This window comes from Phoxinus phoxinus (genome assembly GCF_949152265.1).
Source record: "Phoxinus phoxinus genome assembly, chromosome: 21".
Lineage (NCBI taxonomy): Eukaryota > Metazoa > Chordata > Actinopteri > Cypriniformes > Leuciscidae > Phoxinus > Phoxinus phoxinus.
Genome location: NC_136896.1, coordinates 13,640,871 through 13,660,301, shown reverse-complemented (window position 1 = coordinate 13,660,301; position 19,431 = coordinate 13,640,871). Strand labels below are relative to the sequence as shown.

Below are 19,431 nucleotides of genomic sequence, written 5' to 3'. Positions count from 1 at the left end.
TTAAATACATTTATTGCTGGTTTTCGTAATATTCGCTGTTTGCATTTTTTTATTCATTTTGTGGAATGCTGAATCTGTTTGTGTGCAAGTAAGTTAAACAGGTGTCAGTTAATAAATGGGAGTGGCAAGCAGCAGAACTTGATTTCACCAAGTACAACATGTTACTGGATCAGCATCTGAAAACAACATTCCGATCAACCAATCAGATTTAAGGGACAAGTTTACAGTTAATGACAAGTTTAAGCTTTTGGATCTGAAAATTTTAGATAAACATATGAACGGAACCCCACAAAGCCCCCATAATTTTGTCGTTTGTCAAAGATAGTGAAAAGGTGGCCTGAGACTATTTGACTGATACAGTAAACAAACAATCAAACAATAAATCAGTAAAAGAAAAAACTCTTTTATTCTTTAATACCATATATAATGCAACAATTGCATATCTTTGGCAAAAATAAACTTTATAAACCTTTTATTAACAGAGGTTAGCTTACAAAATCAAAAATCAGGTTCAGACTGCCATACATGGCAGACGAACATGACAAAATTGATGGGAAGTGGCAAATCAGTTAGTGGACCATATCAATAATAATAATTAACAATAATAATTAATAGGCAGTAGAATTTAATTGGCCTCAAATTCTAAAACTACTGCTCGGTCCCCCTCCCTGCATTAATACTTGCATTCTGTAGTAGCACTATGTACAGCTGGGAGGGGAGGAATTGGCAGCCATGGTTAAAGTGACAGGGAACGAGCTTCACAAGGATAGGCAGTTTTATAATAATCAACTCAAACAAGAAGTTCTGGTTTGCCAGAGTAAGGGGGCAAGTGGCAGTTATGGTTCACAATTTCACATGCTTGGGTATATAAAATCCTAATATAGCCTCAAACAAACACTTAAAAACCCAATCATAAACAAACAACCTAAAGGTCCGGGACCACAGGGTACACACAGCCAGGCGAGTTTTGTGAGCAGCAACTTTGGCGATCTCAAAGGGGACAAAAAAATAAAAAATACGGCCGGGAGTCCAGAGTAGCATATTTCTCACTTCACATCCGGTTGGATATCCTATCACCTTTAGCTCATTAAATATAATGTCCACTCTCCCCAGCTTCGGTTCCTGTGATCCTTTCTCCCATGATCAGCACCATCCGCGAGCCGCAGTGATGGGAGAATGTCTTTGTCTCAGCTTGCAGGCGTGTTTATTGTGCAGTTCACATTGTCTCTGGTTTCCTCTCATGCCCTGGGAACTCTCTGGAGGTCTCAAAAGCAGCAGTGGAAAGAGGCGGTCCACACAGCGCCCCCTACTGGAGGCTTCGTCACACATTTTGAACCAAGAAAAAGATGATAAAAGGTAGAGATGACGCTCTTGCCAACAAAAAGTCAAGGAGCAGGAAGAGGGGAGAGTGTTATAATAGAGGTAAAGAGGTTCTTGTTTTGATTGGCCGCTATTTAGTACGCTCCAAAAGCAGGCAGTATGCGCATGGGCAATGATTTAATCAAGTCAGTGAGTGCACGTGGAATAGCACAACACCTGATTATACAGATCGCTAGCTTCTGAGAAACACTGAGGCTGATGGGCATGCAACAAAAAGCCGTTTCTTTCAAGCTGTTCTCCAGTCATAGTGGTCAGGATGGGGATGCAAAACTGATCCGATCAGGATGCACGGGAGGAGTCACATGGTTTTGACATCATAACTGCGGCAGCAAAAGGCTCCCAGGGGCATGCCGTCACCACCACCACACGATATATAAACCAGCAGTACAAAAATAAAATAACTACAGGTATTTAGGTCAACTAATTATTGCATTTCTTCTTTGTATCATGTTTATGTTATGATCCAAAATCAATGGCACTTTCAAAAATCTTTCTTTTTTTTTTTAAGCTTGTTTTCCCGCTATGGTGAAGCGTGAGAGGTCTTGGGAGCTTGAAAATCCATGCATTCATTTTCCGTATAAATAAGTTTGTTGATTTAGAGGTGGAAGCATGCAAATCTTCTAAGTTTGAAGCATTTTGACAGTGTCTCTCTCTCTCTCTCTCTTTTTTATGATTTACATCTTCAAACCCTCTTAGTAATAAACTAGCTGATGTGGGCCGTTCATTCAAATCGGATTCTTTTCTGTACATAAAACATGTCAGTATGGCTTTTCTCTCCTGTGTTTGTATTGCCATGTTTGATGAGTGGACCGGGATGTTATCCCAGTTAAAAAGACCAAAGGAAAGAAAACACCCCAACAACTACAAACAAGAAGGAAGATACACCAAACCAGAAGAGAGAGGTTGGGCAGGCCACAGGATGGAGTTGAAGTTGGGAATTGGGTTCATTTTCTACTGAGTTTCCTGCTCTTGCGTCTTGAGGCGACTAAACTGGTGCGAATACCGGCCAGGTGTAGAAGCGAGCCGGCCGCCTCCTTGAGCTCCTCGTCCACGTCAGACCGGGAATCTCTCCTGCTCCTCTTCCCTAAAAGCTGGCCCTGCAGCGGGTTGCGTGGCCATCGAGCCCGGCCTTCTCTCTCCTGATCATGGTGCAAACTCAGGCTGAAGTTGACCGGCTGTGAAAGAGGCATCTGGCGAGGGCAGGGCGGGACAGGGGTGCTGCTGTAGTTGTGATCCTGCTTTGGATCCCGACTCACAACCACCAAGTCCCTTCGGGAGAGATCTATGGGTCCTTCTTGGTCTGGGTCTGAGAAATCATAAGCAGAGTGATAACTGATGATTAGACAGTATTATGCAAGATGCCATTACTCCAGCTGCCATAACTCCAATCTTCTGAGTTACATGATTATTTCTGAAATCATTAAAATGTGCAGATTTGGTGCTCAAGAAACATTTTAATTATAATAAATTTTGGGGGGGAAAAAGAAAAAAAGTTGTTTCAGGATTATTTGATGAATGGAAAGTTCAAAAGAACAGCCTTCATTTGAAACAGAAATCATTTGTAACATTATAAATGGATTGTTCTAACGCTAATTTTTGATTGGATGATCCTCATTTGAAACCAATAACATAACAGCCAATATACATTACACACATACATGATTGCTGTGATTATATGAAGTGTTAAATATATGCATGTCTTGATTCAAATAAACCAGATGTAAAACATGAATAAAAAGCAGAGGATGAAAAAATGAGGTGTTGGTGTATGTGATGGTGGTCTCTTACATGAGTCAATGTTCTGCTCAGAGGCAGACTTTAACAGCATCATGGCAGTGGCAGCATCAAAATCACATTCTGTAAAGAGAAAGAAATCTTTGATGCACACAAATATTGACTATGTGATGTGTATATGTGTGTGTTTAAATGAATGAGTCATTCCACCCAGGAGCGAAACAGTCTCTTTCTAATTTCAAAGTACCAGTGCCTTGGTTGTCAAGGTTACCAAATACAGGAAAGAGATGGCATCTATGAGCACGGTGTAGACTTCAAGTACAGGGTGAGCGGAACGAAAAGAGCTGAGATGAGTGATAGGCTTCAATGTGTGATGATATGTCAGATAATGGTGTGTAAAATGTGACCAGGTCATGAATTTTCTGAACAGACCTGATGAAGTCTACTAACCTTTTAGGGCACAGCCCTGCTCTGAAGTGAAAAGGTGATGAGGAGGAGACGAGGCACTGCAGAGTAAAGAGAAAGAGTGAGAAGATATTAAACACACCTGTTGGATATTCTCTACACCTCTATAGTAATACAATACAACCGTGTATGCATGTATGCATGTATGTATGTATGTATGTATGTAAAATACATCTATACTGTGTGTATATATATATATATATATATATATATATATAATTGAACTAAGACTCAAAACAGTAAAATATTATAATGGAAGTCAGGGGCGTAGAATTTAGTAGGGACGCTAGGGACGTGTCCCTACCAATATCCAATGACCACTGATTTGTCCCTTGCAATAATTTAGATTTTTTAAATATATATATTTATATAAAACGAACTTTATATATAAATTAAAATATATGTATATATAAAACCACTCTTACAAGAGCGTTCTGTGAAAAAAGCGCAATTCCTGGTACACAACAATTGGTTAATAGATCTCGTAGAAGTCCCGCCTCGCGAACCCACATTGCTAATCCGATTGGCTGTGCTTTTTCTTTCTAACTTGTGAGAGGCTGTAGCTTAATTCGGTTGTGAGAAGCGGCAAAATTCCTCCGAAACCTAGATGCGGTAAGTGAGGGAGAAAGAAATCAACAGCTCTGTGAACAAAAACAATCGCGTCAAATATTGATTCTGGGACAGTGCAGTTTTTTTTCAATGTATAACAATCGCGGGATAAGTAGCCAACCCAAACTGTGTGTGTGGGGTTGGGTGTTTTGTGTGTGTGTGCGTGTGCGTGTCTTTCTGTCTCTGTATGTCCTGGTAAACCATTGTGGGGGTAAAATGCCCCACAACGATGGCAATATTTGAAATCCTTATGTGGACAAGGATTTTTTGATTCACATGAGGAAAACAGCTTATAAATTATATAAATGATGTTTTTGAAAATGTAAAAATGCAAAAAAGTTTTCTGTGATGGGTAGGGTTCGTGTAGACTTTTTTTACACAGTTTGTACAGAACAAAAAATGTGTGCGTGTGTGAACAAAGTTGAGTGAAGTTAAGTCTCTGTCAAACTGCCTCCTTGTCATTATTTGTTACCTGTAACATTACATAATTAATTATTGCATTACACTATAAGCGGAGTAAAGTTAATAAGTCTGTTAAACGGCTTTCTTGTCATTATTTGTTACCTGTAACATTACAGAATTAATTATTGCATTACACTATAAGCAGAGTAAAGTTAATAAGTATGTTAAACTGCCTCCTTGTCATTATTTGTTACCTGTAACATTACATAATTATTGCATTACACTATAAGCGGAGTAAAGTTAATAAGTCTGTTAAACTGCCTCCTTGTCATTATTTGTTATACTATTAATTTCCTGAATCCTCAGCTTCCGGGAATGTCCCCACCAATCTCAAAATCAAACCTACGCCTCTGATGGAAGTAACAATTCACTAGTTTTCATGATGTGTAAAAATCCTGAATCCGATCTTGAAACAATTTTATCTCATGAATAGCTTGTGTTGCCTAAAAACACCGCAATTGAATTCCAATACTTGTTTCGAACTCTTGCTGATTCCAAAAATAGTGTCTGTTTTGCTCTACCATGTCACACTTTCTCACAAAATATGATGTGCTGTTCGTAGCATTTCTGCTTTCGATTTGTAAGGTGAAGAGGTATTGTTTCATCCCTTATTCACTAGAAAAACTGCCACAAACAAGACATGATTCCCATCTTTCTCTGAGACAGGTAACAACTATTTGTTCAATTCTCCATCCTGTTTTCACATTAATTAAATTATTTTATGCTTAATTCCTGATTTTAAGGTTAGAATTATGGACGGTGACAAAAGATGTTTTGTGTTTTACACAACCAAAAGTGTTTGTGTAAAGTGTTTTACTACATCCAAACAGCGACAGAAAATGATAGATTTTGTACAAGAAACTAACTTTTATATTTGTTGGATTGTGGTGAGTAAAATAAAAATATGAAGGATCTTTTGATTTGATCTCTGCCAAGTTTATTTGCGCATGTATATATTATTCTAATAAAACAGAGAAAAACTTTTTTTTATTACAGATTTTATGAAAAAAAAACTTTGAATGATTATTTGAGGATAGAGCATTTGAACATATTTTTCCAATCCTTTGCAGAATACAAGTTAAATTACATTTTTAAAGTTAATAAAAACTTTTGACGTACAACTGCTTTTGTTATTTTAATTATACTTCTTACCATATTTAAAATAAATATTAAATTACATTATGTGCAAAATAATTTAAACAAAATACTTAACTTAAAAGCTAGTTTTACCGCAAAAAAAAAAACTGTCTGAAGTGCTTTATTTTTCCTACCTAAGATACAAGTTATTTAAAAATGCATTTCAAAATGGGTGTTAATCAAACAGAGTATCAAATCTGCAAAAAAAGCTAGAATTTAATACCAGTGAATCAAGATTTGAACCACTATATTATAAATACAACTCAATGAACAACATTTCTAACCACCAATACACACACACACACAAACACACCTGTAAGTCTGTAACAGCAGCTGAATAGACATTTTATACTAATATAGCAAGCTGTGGTGTTTTTTGGTAAACAACCTAAATTTTGGTCAACACCAAACATGATGGACATGAGCGGAGCATCATGACAGATAAAAATGAAATCACTCCCATTAAATAAATAAAAAGATGTCTACACTGGAAGTGCTTGTCTGTGACAGTTTGCAGAGTATACTTCTGAAATATTAGTAAGCACTATACAAGCATTGTTGATAAATGTCAGAATTATAAATTTGTTGTATAATCGGGCCAGTGTTGATACCTAGGAGGGGAGGCAGGAGGGGTGCAGAAGGCATGTGCATTTGGGAAGTGCTGCTTCTTCAGGGCTTGCATCAGCATGGGCCGGAACTCGGGGTGAACGCACCACAGAGAGCCTTTCCCATTGGTCTAGAAGGAACAGAGAGGGGAGGAGTCAGAAGCGCAAGAATGATTTCAGCATGGTGGTGTGAGGACGCGGCTCAGGTTAAATGACAACAGGACCATCTGTCTGTCTGATCCTACACTATAGATTCATGAACACATCATGAATGCAAAACTATCATTTTGAATCATCATGAAACTATAATGACCATATGGGAAGGATGTGGAATGGTGGCTTCTCCTGTGTCTGCATGGGGTTTTTTGTGTGTGTTTGAATAAAGGACTCATCACCCTTTGTCTGAGGTGTGGTCCTGCAGGGGGAATATGACCTTGACTCACTTCACTAGCCGCGTTCATAAACAGGAAAGAGGAAACATTGCCATGGCAACAGACACCAGGCTGAGACATATGAAACCCACAGATTCACACACAATGTCACACGTTAATGAAACATACTGTCCTCACCGTTCCATAAATCATTTCGCCATCTACGGCTCACGTGGAAGAAATGAAAACATCTGCCTCACTTCATTTAACTGGCTGCGTGCCCTGCTTTGAACACATTGGTTTTCAAAAAGCCCTAAACCAATATCCCTCTCGACAAGCCAGTTAGCACACTGCAGTCAGCCCTGCACTACTTTATACACTGACCCAGTTAGTTAAACGTCTGAGCGAGTTCTCTGCAGCAATGGTGTGTGAACCAGTCTTGAGAAAAAGATGTTATTCTAATTTATTACAAGGCTCTCTGGAATACTTGATTGTGATTGGTCAGTCGCAGCATTCTGAGGTCAATGAGGTCACTCTGCTGTTTTCATGTCTCTTACAGCACATTGTGATCAGGCATATTAAAAATAATTTCAACCCTCATTAATATTTTAAGTATGGCTGTCGATTTAACATGTTAATTTAATTAATTAGGTATGGAAAAAGAACACGATTAAAATAATTTAACACATTTAACCTACCCCACCCTGCCCTAGAACTACATACCGGTAGGCCATCTTACATTTCATACAGTTTATTGGTGACGGACATGAAGTAGTGCAACAGCTCAATGCGTGATGGAGCCTATAGAATGCAGTTAGAATGTCCCTACTATGTAAGATCCAGTTTTTATATGATATAGGCTAGTTAAGCAATATCACACGAGTAACAAGCGCAATAACACACAAGTGCAAATGTGATATTGATTTACAAAAGTTAAATTAAAAGTAACTTAGTAAGTTAACAACATTGTGGTATATTTCTAGACAATATTTTCAGCTTTGGCTATATTTTGCCTGCACATGCCAAGATGACATCAAAGTACAGTGAGAGCGATTAGAGAGCAGACAGAATCGTTCTTGCGATACATTGAGGTCATACACCTATCGGTCTGCGCAGCACCGCTTCAAGACGAACACACCGGATGTTTCGTTTCTGAATGAATTCACGTATTGAGCGAATAAATCTGGGGTGAACCAATAATTCAAATGGCTCATTCATAAAGAGAGCCTCTTACTTAATTCCTCCTGAATGAATCAGCCGTTTGAACGAATCCACTGAATGAATGACTCAATGACTTACTCATTTGGACATACCTACTGGCAGTTTTAGTTTCTTATTTTGAGTATCACTTAAAAAAAAAAAAAAAAAAAAAAATCATATTTTGGGAATAGTTTGCCCAAACATGAAAAACATGTTTATTTACATTTATTCACTCTCATGGTGTTTCAAACCTGCATTACTTTTTCTTTTGCGTAACAATGTTGAAGAATGTTGGTAACCAAACTGTTTAGGTCTGTATATCTAAATACCAATTCAGATGCAGCTTTTGACAGAAAACATGGCCCTTGTAGCCTAAAGGTTTATGTGTAATAAATTCTAATAAAAGATTTCTTTCTAAAACCACTTTTTGTAATATCTATTTAATGCTTTTCACATGTAACAATGACTTAAAATAATATTTTTGGGGTAATTTCTCAGACAAATTTGATTTAAGATTTAATTTGTGATTAATTAGATAAAATAACCAGCACATCATGTAATTAATTAGATTTAAAAAAAAATTAAATCGCTTGACAGCCTTAATTTTAAGCCCATTTATTTAATAATTTTGAAAATTAGTAATGTGCAGTAAGACGATCATTATTGCTAAATAAACCCCTTCGTATTAGGGATACACCAATATTAAAATTGTGGCAGATACTGGCAAGATGAAAATTATTTAATGCCATTTATCTATCATGGCCGATAATCAATAAATTGCTCAAATTAAAATCTTATACTGTTTTGTCTAAATATATTCAAAAATAAAAACACTAAAACTAAAATGAATAATTTAAAATTGTACCAGTGAATTTAGGCCTGTATATACAAAATATGTATATACGTTTTGAGATTTGCTCAAGACATTATTTAACAAAAAGCAAAAGTAATATATATATATATATATATATATATATATATATATATATATATATATATATATATATATAGAAATGAAGAGGCAGAAATTAATGTCAACAACAGTGTCTAGTATCATTTAAATACTATTCAAGAATTTATTAATATTATTTGAATTCGCTTTCATTTTTCTATTTTCAGCTTTCATATTTTTTATGTGCATTTGTAATATATATATATATATGATTACAAAAGCACATTAAAAAAATAGGAAAACTGAAAATAGAAAAATTAAAGCTAATTCAAATAATATTAATACATTCTTGAATAGTATTTAATATATTAATATATATAGTATATATATATACTATATTCATATATATAGCATATATATATAGTATATATATATACAAGCTATAATTTATTTCTTTTTTTTGTTTTATTCATGTTGGTATGTCAACTTAAACATTTTATTTCACTTAGTTGTCAAGGGAACATACTTTCATTAATTTAGGTTTTTTTTTTCAGTTTACATTTTTAATAGTTTTACTTTTAGTTAATAATAACAACATTGGTCCACAATTAAATATCCAATACTGACACATTCAAGAAATAAGAAAAAAATAATAAATAACAATATTGTGAATCCCTACTTAAACATGATACAAGACCTTATGTTAATGACTGACTGACTGTCTACATACAGGACATGGGAATGTTCCGTTTGAGTTCTTACCTTTCCTATGCTTCGCTCTACTTTACGGAAGCACTTGTTGAGAGACAGGTTGTGGCGCACTGAGTTCTTCCAGCCAGTAGGGGCACTGGAGAAATATGGAAAATGCTTGAGGATCCAACCGTAGATGTCCTTTACTGGGAGAGATTTGCTGGGCGACTGCTCAATAGCCATGTATATCAGTAAGGAGAAAGAGAAGGGAGGCTTTGACTTGTAAGGATCTCTTTCACTTCCCGCAGAGACCGAGGAGGCAGACGAGGCGGTGTTGCTGTGTGGCGATCCACCGCCACCCTCGATGTCAAACAACGGGCTGTTGATGGGTTGTGCCTCGGGTCCACCGAGTGTGAAGTTCTGCAGCAAGTTCTCATGAAGCCAGTTCAGGTTGGTTAGCTCGTCATCTTCAGACTCGCCTGCTACCACACTCAATGCTCCAGTACGAACAATCTGGTCCAGACTGGTAGCCATGGGACTGGAAGCACTCTCTGCTTCAGGGAGAGTCCCAGCTCCACAAACGCCCTGCGCTCCAGGAGATTCGGCTTTCTTATCTGGAGACATCCCTATTATCGGACCCATCAAACCAGGAGGGTCTATGGAAGTGAAAGGCATTGGAGAGAACAGAAAGCAACAGTCAATCACAAATAAATTTGGTTTTATTTATTTACCAAAACACAATTTTCATTTAGCCAAAGCAGAACATTAAGTTTCAGTAATTAAATTTGGAAAGCATTGAGTGATTATTTGCAGTGAGTCTGTCGGTTGTTTGATTAACATTAAAAACACAGGCAGCAGCAGGGATATTATACACTTTAAGATAAAATGCACGGATCCATATACTGATACTGTTACACATGCGTTTTCTCTCTTGACTGTTTACTTTCACTTAAGACATTATGTTTACTAAGATACTCGCAAAAATTAGTATTTTGACATAATTTTGTGTGAAATTGTCAGTTTAAGCACAAGTGGCCGTGAAAGAGATCTCTAATCAGTATTCACGTGCTGTCAGACACGGCTTTCAGGGCACGTGCTTCGGATGTGCAGTTTGAGTACAGCGCACGCGAGTTATCTTTCGCGTCTTCTTGCGTTTGATTGTTTAAATTGGCAAGGCTTAAAAAACGCATGCAAATGATAAAACTTTCATGACGACGCAGCGCTGGTCCGACAGTTCTGTCAACGAGCCCTGTATGTGCTCTCTTTTCTCACTGTGAGTTTGTGTGTGTAAGAGAGCGCTCTCAGGCAAGCCACAGAGCGTAAAGCTCAGCAGGCAATGAAATTATATCTGCGCTAAACTTTTTTGTTTTGCCTCTAAGTCAATTAGCCTACAGGCGGCTGTAATCGTACAGTTTACTAGCCATTGGCTAATTAAAGGCATTTTTTAGAGTGATTAACTCGCATTGCAGAGGGTTGTAAAGTCCTTTAGTAATGCTTCTCAATATTTCAGTCAAACTCTTTTGCTACTCTTTTCACTCGTTGGGCAATAATTGCTCATTTTCGGTCATACAGGCACTGCTGACATGTTTACCAGTAGTAGCTTATTAACATTGTGTGCACAAAATATGCTGACATAGTCAAAAGGCTTCTTTGGAGAAGTGCTAACTCTTCTTATCAATGATTTTGTTTCTCCTAAAAAAAGAAAAAAAAAACTTTCAGCCAAACATTTAGGTAACCATACAAGGTAATGTCATGTGTATAATCTTTGCTGGAGGATTCTAGATTATGACCACAATTCTGATTAATTCGTTTTTTTCCCCACTTTCTTTTATCGCTAAAACATTGTGATCTCATTGTCATTTCTGCCTGCACCTTTTCTCTTGAGGGAATTAAGAGGCCCTTTAGGACACAGTTAAGGGCCTCTTAGGCATCTACTCGAGTGTCTGAGAGAGCCATGACCCTCATCTTCAAGACGATACCACACCAGAACAACTACAGTGTGTACTCTAGGGCTCTTAGAGGAGATTCAAGATTAGAGGGTTCTTAGACAACCACTGAAGACGTGCAGGTCTGTTATCAGCGCCATATAATAAGACAAAGACGAGGATGGAGAGGATAAGTGATATTCGGTTCCAACCTGTGGCTAGCATGGTGGCCCCACACAGCCTGAAGAAACACACACAAGAGAAAAACTCAGACCAGTCAGAAATATACCTGCCACAGACTAAGCAAATGGAAAAGACATCCATGGAAAGCACAGAGAATATTTATAAATAAATCATCAGCTCAAGTAAAAGAGGGCTGAGTGCCTGGGAGAGTGAATGTTTCTCTGCCCACTATTATACCCACTGCCATGGAAACCATACAGCACATCAATAAATAAATAATCACATAAAGTGCTGCTCTGAATCACTCTCTCTCCCACTCTGGAGAATAGAGTGGAGGGCACAGGGAGGGGGTTCCACTTCCTCTTTCAGACCGTTCAAAACACCAGACAAGTAAACATCATCCTTTTCACACGAGTACTGTAAATAAGTTGCTAAACAATAGCTTTTACACAAAGTTAAAGAGATGGTTTATCCCAAAATGACAATAATGTCATCATTTACTCATGTTCATGTCATTATGAACCTATATAGCAATCAATTACATTTCCCGCCTTTTAAATTTGTAGGATATGGGTAATACTAGTTGATATTTTTTATATTTGTTCCTCGGTACAGTTTTGTCTTGTCTGCTTATTATATTGCGTTTTTAAAGGGCTCGTTTCGCTCTTTTTGAGCCATCTGGCAACCCTTCACCCAGAGCTTTAATGAAGAGGGTTGACGAGTTCAGAAGAGAGTAGAAGGAGGGCAGCAGTGTGTATACTGAAAAGCAGCAAGTGCCGATTGGTCAGGAGTTATCTAATAAAGTACTTTAAAGTATACACACCTTGCAACCATAGTATTTTACTCTAGCCTGGTGGAGACTGAGAAACTGTCACCGCTCAGCCTTTCATTTTCGGCTCTCACAGCGTGTCTTTTGCATCAATAAAATGTGATCGGTTTATGCAAGCGTCAAGTTGAGAAAGTGATTATCAGCTGGTTCTGATCAGTGGCCGATCATTTGGATCAGATACATGATATGGTGATTCGCTCTTACAAGCAGGAATTGTTCATTACCACATGCCGTTTTGTTTTACAGTACCATTCTCTTTGGATGTCTTTCTTCATGGTCACTCAAGGGCAGGGACGACAGCAGTATGTCCTTCATAGCACATTTAGTACTGTCTGCTTTCCCTTCTGCCCCAGGAGGAGACTTGATCTCTGCTCTCATGGTGGCACTCATTAGCAAGACAAATCTAACTCCCTTCAACAAACTCATCAGCCCATTACCAAACCCTCCATCCACACATGCAGACAATGCTAATGGAGACACTCTACCACGGTTAACTACTTCAAACAGAAATACGCCCAAACAAACCCACTATGCGTACATTTTGGTCAATGGGAGGGGCAGCTGAGAAATACAACTAATTACCGTTTTAATTCCTAGGCTCTCTGGGAAAGCTATGCCATTTATTCAATATCACTGATAATTATCCAGAATAGTTTATGTACACTCCAATGTTAAAAATGTAAAGACAGACCTTTTCTTCCGTACTGTGAGATAAATCAGAAAGTAACAAATTTATAGATGGTTCCTCAATTTAAAAAAAATAAAAAAATTAAATTATCTAATGGATTTTACATAGAACAACCTGTTTTTCCTTTTCATCCCCACTATCTGAATTCCATCAGTTAGGAGGAGGATTTATTCAGTATTGAACCGCTGATGTTTGCAGAACAGAGTACTGGGACGAGCATGTGCAGCTGTAATAAAACAGTTGGAGATGGAGATCAAGGGGTCTTCTACGTGTTTAAGCATGCTTAAACAGCCCGTTTCAATTGGACGTCTCTGCTGAACACCAAGCGGAGAGCTGTTCTGCCTTGATTCCTGTAGCGGTTGGTATTGGTCTGTCAAGTATCAGTCCTGACTCAAGGGCTCACAGCGCATCTCTGTCGCTGTGTGAGAGCTGATCTAAAAGCCCAGCAGGAAGGTCACCTAACCCTATTAGAAAACTGCTGGAGATTAACTACTTTTTTAGTTTTCTCTGTATAATCCAGAATTCAGGTATTCTCCTTGATGTCGAGGAGACATCTGACAGAGACTAATGGATTTACTTCCAGTCACAATAAGCTCTAAGAAAATCAAATCATACAGTACAAAGACCCTGTTGTTGTTGTTGGTTAGTTCAGGGCTAGTTTTCTCCACAACTCTGAACCACATTTAAAAGCTAAAGCTTCTTAAACATTCATATGCTGCAAGGATTCTAGAAGCTTGAAAGCCGTAATCCACAGCTGTAAAGACACCACATGAACAATGCCTGAGTTTGTTTTTAAAATTGAACATTTCAAAACTTGTGTCAGAAATGTTTTCATTTTTAATTAAACAATATAATTAAAATTCATTTTAATTCATCTTATTTACATACAACCGAGTTCCTTAATTTCATAAATGCTTCCTATTTGCTAACTTCTTAAAAACTTGACTTTTTGTAAAAACATATATACTTAATATTCCAAAACAAAATAAATTCACAATAATTCATCCGTAAAGACTCTAATTTATCTCTAATAGATGTTGAGTTTTATAAACAAGTCCATTTGGCGTTAAATTGTCTGTCCCCACCAACCATTCAGGCTATGAACATTTTGGTGCTTTTATCACAAAATGTCCTTGCTAAATGGAAAGCACGCAGTTTGAACTCTGTCACTAAGCACCAATCAATGACAGTGTTTGCATATATTCGCAAATATAACAAGAAAAACATGACTTGAATTTTGTGAATTAATCTGTGAATAAACACTTCAACAATGAAATGTTAAGTTTTACACACTGCACTGCATGCAAGCGGTGCAGCATGGAAAGAAAAAATATGATTGATATAAGCCATGTTAACAATCTGTCTGTCATACTGCATGACTGTGGAGGTTATTTTTTTCTGCGACTAAGTAATACAAATTTGGTAGAAGAAAACTCTTCTCGTCAGCTAACGTTCAGTCGAACTATTAGGGGGCAGCCCTAGAAGAAATTAACCAAAAGAAGGCGAAGCCTCAGGTATGACATCACTTTGTAGGCCAAAACGCATAAATGAGTTAGAATTTCAGCACTTCTGGTTCTATCGTCTCGAAGTCAATGGTTTTTTAAAAATGGGATTTTGGTTAAATGGCTGAAATAAGGTCTGTGGTGAACACAAGCTCAAGACACTTTTACATTTTATTCTACGACATTTGAATGTCAATCACCACCAGTTTTTTTAAAGCTGTTATGTGTTAAAGGCGGTTGCTAACAAGTGTCTAAATGCAACTACAGAGGTTGTCGAGGTGATTAAACGTCATCAGCTGAACAGGTAAACTCAGTTCGCTTATAATTGTGCTCTTATAAACTATTCTAACTGGGAAAATGTTTTTAAATAAAAACTGAAAGAGTTTTCAGAAGCTAGTGATGCCGTTGAACTAGCCGCAGAGCTAGTTGAAGTCGTGGGACCGTGGTGTAGTTTGTTAGCCTACCTTTAGGTTTTTAATTCTGGCGACTGCATTTAGGCTTCAAAATTCATAAAAGTTGTGTTTATCTGTGGTAATTATCTTGATGGACAAAACGTGCAAGTATCATAAACTTTAACTGATCACAGAGCTTGTTTTTTGCAATAATCCAAAAGCCATGGAAAAATCCTATTGGATTTTTGTCGAGGGAACCAGTGTGAATTTTAACTGTCGGTTGACCTATAAAGTGACGTTATACCTGCACCACTCTATTACGTAATTGCCATGGTAGTTTGAAGCTGTTTACCAGCCGTAGAGAACTTTTCTTCGTTTTAGCCTAACTTTGTTCGGAATTATGTCACACTAGTTTGTTGTTCGATTTCGCTATAAGTATACTTCAGCAGGGTTTCCATTTCTTATTTTTTTTCCATGGTGGTGGCATACAAACCTTCACCCATACAAGCCTCCACACAATCTTCACAGCGTGCTGTCTGGACTTCGTCCCATGTCATTGTCACACCCTACAGTCTCAATTAAACACACCCTGTTTATTCACACAGGAGTGACCAACACAATGGAGGCTATTGTGATCACAATGACACAGGCTATGGTACTGGGGGGCAAGCTCTTCTCATCAAGGCACTGCCTGACATTAGCATCACTGTCAATGGACAGAGGGGCCCTAACTGCCTGCCGGCTGCTCGACGGACTTAAATCCTTCAGAAAGGAGACGAAGAACTAAACGAGGAGTGTGACAGACCAAGTCTAAGAACCCAAGGTTGAGTTGGGGGTTGGAGTGGGCGTGAGGTGTGAGGTGTGACACGGTCCAGGCAAATGCAGGGGGAAAAAAAGCACACATTTGCAACTGAAATCCAGAGCAGTCGCCTATATTTGATTACCACGCCCCGGTGTCACCATGTAGCCATGGCAACCACAGCGTTATAGCCTCCTGGGGATGTGAGTTGCGCCTTCTGGTCTAACGTTGAGGGCATCGAGGAACAAAAAGAGGCTAACAGCAGATGAGAAATATGTGCAGCTGGAGGTATAATGAGAGGATGGAAGGAGGAGGGGTCAGCAAACAAAGGCATTGTCGTTACAGGCCGCATAAAAGCTTGGACATAAGTTTGATTTGATTTTCAATGGAGTTTGGGAAAGCTGATGAGTTTTACTACAAAAACAATTATAAAGCATGTTCAATAATCTTTGGAGGAAAAACAACTGGATGTTCGTTTAAATGTTTTGCCAGTCAACCAGGAAGAGTTGCCAAATATAAATTTGTGGTTTTACTTACAAGAAAAGCTTCTTGTTTTTTTACACCCCTCTTGCAGAGAGAATGAATCATCTACTGTAATGCATATGCGTTTCTGCCAATTGTCTTAAACTGTTGTTGACTGCTCAACACTTTATTGTCACACACTCACATCAAAATTAAAGTTGTTTAATTTTTTTTTTTTTTACACTTTATAAAGACATGCAAACCTGGTTGAACCTTGCAGCAAAAACAATGATTTAAACTCGTACACTCTGCATTTTTGGGACAGCAACATGCACACAGCCAAGAGCCAGATCTTATCTATCATTGTGAGAGTCATAATGAGACTAATTAATTTCCCGTTTAATGCCAGGAGAGAAGCAATAAGCAAGGGATCATTTGCTGTGTCCTACAAAAGCCCTCCAGAGAAAACAGCACTGCACAGACACTATTGCCATTCTGTACATTAGCGCAGGATTCGGTACTAATGAAGTCTCTTAAGGCAATTGTGCCCTTTCTGATACAGCCAGCCATGCATCTGAATTCTGTACACTGTGGATACAGCTAATGTGCTCATACTGCAAATAAAAGCCAATACATGACAACCCTGTTAACAACACAGACACCCTTTTCACTGCCTACGCAACATGGCCTGAATGAGTCTACAGTCTAAAGTGCAAAAGTAGACAGCAGAACTAAATAATGTGCTCATGTGACACGCAGCTAGAGTTGTGTACTCGTCTCTCCAGCTCTTCTCTAAGCACAGCTATGCGTTCTCTCGGACCACGTGTCAATGTCACTCAGGCGTTATCTGCCGCCGGAAATAATGAGTGCACGTCTGCGTCAGAACATCGCATTTCATCAACAAGTCACGAGCAAAAGTATCAGTCCTTTACTTTCGATCTCAACGAAAGCTTATGTACAACCAACACATGTAATGAGCAAAACAAAAACAAGAAAATAACAGCCCCCCTCCCTCACTTCTCGTGTTACATAGTTGCCCTAGATTCTCACTACTCGCCACAAACTGAATATTTATTTGTAACCTTCAACTGTAACCTTTAGCATTACTCTGTTGTTACAGGCGACAATCAGGCGAGTTCGATTAGCGTTCTATTCGAACGTTCCCTCTGATAAGAGCATTCAAATTTAAAAGGCGCTTTCGCGACAATTGACGTTTTGAATTGTAATTTTATCTAAAAATATTTTACGACTGCATATCTGTCGTGCGTTCTGAAACTTCCGCAGATAATGTCACTAGAATGCTGGCCAGTCTTCTTTAGAATGAGGATCTTCAGTTAGCGTCCAAGCTAATGCGTGGAGCTTCGCGGAGAGCTTCCGAACACCTAGCGAAATAAAACAGCGAAGTCCTGGGATATACTTATTGTTTTCGAGTATTCATTCAGGAAAAGTATACGAATATGACTGGTATGTGGTTGGTTTAATGTCTCGTGTCAGCTCGACGGCAAACGCATGCATTTCACTCAACTAAGTTAGCTAGCAAGATCACATGGTCTAAAATGTTTCTACAATTATTCTGGGAATAGAACTGACGAGTGTATAATTCAATACGAAAGGTGAACAAATAACTAATTAATTCGTTCAACAACAAAAATCAACGTAAACACCGAAATAAGGGAGGTCAATGGCTTGTTATTGGCTAGATTTTTTTTCACGAGACACGTTTCATACTTGTCATCTAATTTAAAACGCGATGACATATACGATTCCCCTTTAAATAAACAGCATTATAAATCCATTGAAAAGCGTTTACTTACATTCGTGCATTCTACTGTCGCGTCCGACGACAAAAGCTGCCGTGCTTTCATGCAGTAGCCTTTCGCTCGCGCTGTGTCAAAAGATCAGCAGCTGCTTCCTCCATCCACGCAGCAGCGCGGAGATCACGCCGCACGGCAACGCTTCCGTACCCCCCCTGCCGTCGCCAAGGCAACAGGGCCACTTCAGCCAATCACACCCCCTCCTCTCCGATATCCCCCTGACAACTGCCGCATCGCAGTAGCACTTTTTTAGCAAACCTAAGCAATTGCGTTCAGCACGCGCTCCGCGTTGCACCACGTTATTCATTCGAGGGTTGTGAAGAAAAAAAACTCGGTGTTATTTCAAACGGTGTCGCTAACCAGTCGGTGTAGATTCAGATATTTTGACGTCACATTCTCATTGAGAATATGGTTTATATTTAAAGGCTTTACTAACTTATGACCACCAACCAGCTTACGTTGGAAACGAGGTCAGATGCTGTTGCGTCATTTCGCGGGGGAGACCTGGAGGCTCGTCGTCCAATCGCAGGCTATTGCATGATGTGAAGTAGAGAAGTGCTTAACAAAACTTACCAGGCAAACTTATGTAAGTATTGTGCTCCAGAAAAAATGTATCTCTTTGGAAAGTCAGGACTATGACCATAAGAGTTTTATTGTAAGCCTACTTTGTTTTCCCCTCTGGTAAATATTAACCCTTTCTGGCTGAAATTATGTTAGAGAGACAAAAATGTCTGCAGCCATAACCAGTCAACATTTTGATATTTTAATAGTTATTTCTAATGTGCTAAAATGCAGGCCTGCATTATCTTATTAAACAATTATAAAGAAGTAAAAGTGAGTTAAATAGCCTCATTTATAGGAGCAGTTTATGCAACCCCCATGCATGTTGGGTGATCACATGATTGATTTATGGCATTGAAGTGGGCGAAGAAGGGGCCTGTCTTCAGCAGAGGACAAAGTTTAGAGGAGATACAGCTTACTGACTTCATTCTCAAAGGTCCTCACACGTGACACACTCAACATGAATCTCACAGGTTAATTAATTGCATATGTTCTTTTTGCTCTAAAACATGACCAAGACCATTTCGTTTAGTATTTATTCATATACGTTATTTTTACATTATTCCATATACGTTTATAGAAACCCCTTGATTATCTATTCCAGACATGGAAAACATGAATTTCCAATGTAATTATCAAATGTGGTTGCATGTGCAGATCATGTGTCAGTGTGCCATGTTCAAGTTGTGTGCCATGATTTTCTACATAACTCTGTTTTTAACAATTAATGC

General features: G+C 38.3%; 1 protein-coding gene across 1 annotated transcript; it reads right to left on the bottom strand.

The window, feature by feature from the left end:
- Window positions 1–383: 383 nt before the first annotated feature.
- On the bottom strand, window positions 384–18,964 carry foxn2b (forkhead box N2b). Its single transcript, XM_079596406.1, has 6 exons — window positions 18,140–18,964; window positions 9,618–10,201; window positions 6,399–6,523; window positions 3,565–3,620; window positions 3,169–3,237; window positions 384–2,686 (listed from the first exon to the last, which is right to left on the bottom strand). The coding sequence occupies exons 1-6, from the start codon at window positions 18,147–18,149 to the stop codon at window positions 2,325–2,327; spliced, it is 1,206 nt and encodes a 401-aa protein (XP_079452532.1). The 5' UTR covers window positions 18,150–18,964; the 3' UTR covers window positions 384–2,324.
- Between the last annotated feature and the right edge of the window lie 467 nt (window positions 18,965–19,431).